Below are 6,000 nucleotides of genomic sequence, written 5' to 3'. Positions count from 1 at the left end.
CCCCATGCGCCATCCCCCTCCCTTCAGACATCTGCTTCTCCTCCGTCGCTTGGACACCTCGCGCTCCCACCTTTGGACAATCTCGTCGGTCCCTCTCTCTCTTTCTTTCTCGCTATCGCGATTCTCCTCCGTGCGATTGACCCCCACTCGGTTTACCACCCTCTCCCTACCCAGCAGTTGCCCCTCTCTATCCATCACTCCCTCCCAGGGCCGGCCCTAGATGTTTATGGAAAAAGCACGTGTTTGACTTTGTTACAAAGTCTACTTTGGTTTGCAAATATGGTAAGTACATACAAATGGTATTAAAAGGTATTTAAAAATGAAATTTATTTCATTTGTATTCATTCGTTATTTTGTCAACGTGAGAAATGAGTTTACAACTTGAAATTTATAAATTAAAAATAGAAATATAATAATGATTGTGGAAGCAATTTATTTTTACTGAAGGACATTCGCAATAATTTATGTTGGATAATAAGTACATAATATTTTGTCGATGAAAATTTTTTTGCACTATATAATCGTAAATATCATAGCAATTAAGATTTAAAAAACGATTTTAAAGCTGTCAAACAAATTGGAGTATCAAAATATGCAAAAAATCTGTGATAAAAATATCTATTTTCGATATAGGGAGAAGAAGAGAGCCGGTCCTGTTGTCTCCCTTATATTCCGTCTCATTTCCTCTATTTCTCTCGTCCTTTCCTGTCACTCGGTGGCCTTCTGCTCCCTCCTCTCCTCACTTTTCCCTCACCCGACTACATCCTTCGTTGTTTTTCTGTTTCCTTTCTCGTACCATTTCTTTGCTCTTCTTCTCCCTCACGCATCTCTTCCGCTCTCTTTATCGTTTGACGTCCTTTCTCCCATTTTTAAGGTCTCCATTAATGGCCTTTTGCGCGTTTACACAGTGCGCTTTTTCACGATTTTAAACTATTTCGTATCTCTTGCGCCATTTTTACAATCTCCAAATATATAAACAATTTACAATCCGATTGAGACCAGACAACACGAAAATCTTCGTACTATATACAACAATTTTTGTACGTATTTCTGTTCTTTATTAATTTATTACGAATTTGTATGTTTTTTAATATATATATATATTTTGTTTCTCTTTTTCCGCTCTAGATATTTTATGTGAAGTAATCTTACATATTATTTACTTTTAAGATTTTCTTTATGCCTAACAATAAATATAATATTGTAAGTTCTCTCTCGTGATATATCTTTTTATGTTCTCGTACGCAATAGCGTGACAGCTCGTCTTTAGGACATTACGTGAGCAATTTTATCAGAGTGATCGCCTCGTGTTAATGATGATGAATTAACTTATATCGTTCTATCTTACTTAAGTCAACGCGAAACAACTACAGTTATTAAAGCTAACAATATCTATTTGCAGCATTCAACGATCGCAGTCGTTAAAAATCGTTCTCTTCTTACACTGAAATATGATACATACATATTTTTAGAAAAGGTATTTTTCATTCACGAATTATCGAAGCTATTTTAACGCAGTAGAATCAAATAAAGATAGATAATCTAATTACCAAAAGAAAAAAAAAAAGAAAAATGAATTACATATCGTGTCAATCGTATTAATCTCGTAATGTATATTAATTATATAAACTTTATTTATATATACTTCATATATATGTGTATATTACATATTACATCAATTATTATGTATAAACTCTTATCTCCCTTCTCTTTTTACTTTAAAGAATTGAGAATTAAATAGTAATTGATTTTTTCATAACTAATTAAAATGCATTTCACGAATTTATATGCTAATAATTTTTGCAAAATTCTTACGTACTCGTATATGTATCACTTCTTGGATGGAGAAATATCAATAACGAATATTGTTATCTTAAGGTCATCTTAGAATTGTATGTGTGTACCTTCTCCCATTTCTCCATTCTCAGCGCAATATTTCATGTCCACGACACACGTTCCACTCAACTTTAGTCTCCTATCCTCATCGCTCTTCGTATAAGATCACAATATCCTGCCTTTCTCTCTTTCTAACCATGCAATGCCGCCTAAAATCGTCCTCTTCTCTTCCACTCCTCTCTCTTCATCCTCCCCTCATCTTCTGACACGCGTGCAACTACCTGCTGTTCCTGATACGCACATGCGCCCGTTGAAGCTTCTGAAAGGGAGACTATAGACTCCGATAAACCTTTTCTTTTCAAATGTAGAGAGAGAAAGAGAGAGTGTTTGTATAAATAAAATCTCAACATTTCTTAAAACTGGTATATGTAATTATCGTCACACGCCATATTCATGCATAGAGACGTTAAATGATTATCATAAACATTATGCAATTAACAGTAAGCTTTAAATAATTAATTTATACGTGTGTATGTGATTATTATATATAAAAATACATATTTAATATTTATCGAAACCGTCAACTTTTTTTCGTCATTGCGACAAATTTTTATATTTACGAAGAATATGATTTTGATAAGTTTATTATTATATTCTCCAAGAAATTTAATCTTTTACTATATTTTTAATATATTATATTAATAATCTTTCATATTATATTTTTAAATACGTCCCTGCTCGAGGAATCATCCTGACAATCGCAGCCATGCAGTTTCCCATCCTGTCTGTTCTCCAGCCGACTCGGTGTTTCGCCGCAGCATTATTTCGGGAGGCGAATAGGGGTAGGGGGGGGGGGGGGAACGAGCGAGGGATGGGATTCTTTGTTACTTTGTGAAATCGCCTAAGCCATTAAGAGGGAAAAACGTCGAGGAAGTACTTGTTCCTCACGGAGAATGAAACCAAAAGCCAATCGCCGATTTATCTCCCTCGTTCTAGATTTCGTCTTAAGAATATAACTTATCCGCATTGCCGCGTGCCTGCAGTAGTTGTAACTTGTATACTGATTATTTGTAAGGACTGATAGACGAGTTGTAGTAGTTAATTTATCCTGCTTCCTTCCGGATTATAGTTTTCCTCAATGCAAGCGAAAGAGAGAAAATAATAAATAAAGCTGAAATCTCCTGAATGCTAAGAAATTTTAGAATCGTAAAGAGAAAAGTATTAAATGAAATTTAATTTAAATCCAGAATTATTATTTTAATATTTGTGCGATCTATTATTTGTGTTAGTAATGTATCGAACGTAAAACTGTCAGAAACAGCTGTTTTAAAATGTCAAGTTGATTTCTAGATTCTAGAATATAAAAGCCAACTGTGATGCATGAGTATCTAGATACATGTATGTGTACCAAAGAGAATGGTCACGCTCGCGTTTTTGGAGATCTCTGAACATACTCAATTGACTAAATACATATCTATAATAAAATCTATAAATAAACCTATGAGTAAAATCTAAAAAAATAATTTAAGTATACATAGAAGCTAATATACATAAATATAATACATTAGATTTTTTTTATTGTACAATAATTAAATTTTACAATAATTTCTAATATTTATATTATAATCAATTCTGCGCAGCACAATAATTTTTAACACGATATATATCGTGACTGTATTTTATATAATTTAATTGTTAATTCATTTAACTGCATTTTATAGTAAAATATATATCTAGTGATTTTTTTAAAATTTTTATTCATTAATAGGTAGCACCTCTACGTACACAAAACGTAAACGTGAATTATGTAGTCATGTCCAGGAATATTTCTGATGGATAACATCAAACAAACTCTGGTAACATTCTAGATATAGTAGATATCTACTAGTGACAGTAGTGACGGAGTCGGTCAGAATGTCTCATGGCAATGTTGGTAATGCTGATTGTGATGTTAACTTCAATTATGTTATTGTAACATCGGAGTAAACTGGAATAAACGAAGCAGATTATTTTGTGATAAATTAATCGAAAGTTGAAAAATTTACATAGCAAGATGGTTTTACTGCAGCATATGAGAAATGTATTAAAATTGTCCTTACAAGTAGTTGTAGTCAACTAAGTGACGATTTTTCTAAGATAACCTATCTTTAAGTTTTTCATCAGCACAAATATCTAATTTTTTTTGTTAAAAATGAAATTTTTACAAAGATATATATGATGCTAATAATTTTACTTCTATTGGTCCTCAGATATTACCGGTCGTGCAACAGACACTTATGCAAAGGTATTTTCATACTAGTACAATAGTCAATAAAGTGCAATCCGGACGCTACAAAATCACAATCAATAGAGACAAACCATTAACATATGAAATGGCAAATCCACCTCATTACATCGCTCATAGAAAATCTTGGAACTCTTGGAATACCTGTATGTTTTTTTTTTTTTAGTGAAAAATATGTTTTTATTTCTTGCAATTTTATAGCAAGTACATTAATTTTTTCAGCAAATATAAAGGATGGTAATAGACCATCTGAAACAGCTGTAGAAGAAATGTTTATCCGACAGTTTATGTGGGGAACATGGCCTAATTTATTTGCAAGTGAAATTATTATTAAGCGACAACATAACATTATTAGAATAGCTGGAATCATCACTCGTACTATAGCACCTTACAAGATATATTTTTTAACTGGCTATACCGAGGAACTCCTGAGTTACTGGCTTCAATGTCCCATTAAATTGGAGTTAGTCACGATTGAAAACAAAAAAGAAATTATATTTAAATATATATAGAAACTCTTAATATGTATGTAAATATAATAAATTAGATTTTTATTAATAAACCAGATTTATAATAATCCCCAATGTTTGTATTATAATCGATTCTGCGTGATACAATAATTTTTAATATAATGTGATATGACTATATTATTATTTAATTGTTAGTTCAATTATATTTTAGTCATTATAATACAGTATATGAGAAATATGAATATATATGTATAAATATAAATCTACACATACAATATAAATAAAATTAATTAATTAAATAAAATTGTGAATAAAGTTAAATAAAATTAGTGTTGCGCAATTCGCTATTTTTTGCAAAGGTATAGTAAAAAGTTGCAGAAATTTTTTTATTTCTTGCATGTCATCCATTTATTTTGCATTACTTATAATAAATCGGTACATTCGATCATGACTCAAACGCAGCCCATATACAATCATTGCATCTTTATGATAGAAGAAAAATCAGACATCATACCACGAAAGGGTTACTCAAGTAAAATTAAAAAGGATATTCAAGACAGAGCATTCAAACGTGACATAGTATAATAATGTTACATATTTTCTACTAGAGACCACATTCTCTTTCCTTCGTTACATGTCTTTACAACTCTTATGTATTCATCCGGCGTTCCATCAGGATCGTGTAGCTTTCTCCTACTGCATTTGTACTTTTATTTGCTTCTCATTGAGTATTATTATTCTACATGAATGTTTGTGATAAAGAAGAATACTATTACTTGATATCCACTTTGTATTTATCTGTTAGATAATTAATCGAATTATTATAAATAATTATTATTAATTAACTGAATGTTATTGTGTAAAAAACCGTGTAGTGTGCGTATGTTAATGTTAATGTGACGATGTAATCACAGAAATGTCTCACATTACATATGCTTAAGATGAAATCGCTTTTTCGTACATTATTCTGGAAACGTGCATCGGTAAAATGAATTAATACATTATTTTATAAGTAACTATCGTACTACATATAAATTAAACATATTACATATATTATTTACAATATAACTTATAAAGTAACGCGATGTGAATTTAATACGAAATATTTTTATGTACATAATAATCTTTTTTTTCCCAATTAAAGCTTTACTTCATACGAAGATCAAGTAATAAGTCTTCTGACAGATGAGAAATTTTTGACACGAATGGTAGACTCTCGGGAAAGAGAGAACTTACACGAAACCTGATTGACATCACGAATTTTTAAGCGCAAAGATGTAATTGTTTTATATGATGGACGCAACAATAGTATTCCAATGTCTACGAATTTTTTGATTGCTCTTTTTATAAAAGTACAGGCTGAAATGTGCTGTGCTCGTCTTATCCTTTGTTTTTCATATTCTAGTACAA

At 31.1% G+C, this 6,000-nt stretch overlaps 1 protein-coding gene across 1 annotated transcript; it reads left to right on the top strand.

Annotated features, from left to right (window-relative positions):
• The first annotated feature begins 3,792 nt into the window (after positions 1-3,792).
• mRpS24 (mitochondrial ribosomal protein S24) lies at positions 3,793-4,632 on the top strand. Its single transcript, XM_018542757.1, has 3 exons — positions 3,793-3,916; positions 4,086-4,266; positions 4,343-4,632. Exons 1-3 carry the CDS (start codon positions 3,890-3,892, stop codon positions 4,630-4,632), a joined length of 498 nt encoding a protein of 165 aa, XP_018398259.1. The 5' UTR covers positions 3,793-3,889.
• Positions 4,633-6,000: the final 1,368 nt, after the last annotated feature.

The sequence above is a fragment of the Cyphomyrmex costatus genome, unplaced genomic scaffold (genome assembly GCF_001594065.2).
Source record: "Cyphomyrmex costatus isolate MS0001 unplaced genomic scaffold, Ccosl1.0 scaffold344, whole genome shotgun sequence".
Taxonomy (NCBI): Eukaryota; Metazoa; Arthropoda; class Insecta; order Hymenoptera; family Formicidae; genus Cyphomyrmex; species Cyphomyrmex costatus.
Note: the sequence above shows the minus strand (reverse complement) of the source record. Positions and strands in the feature narration are given on the sequence as shown.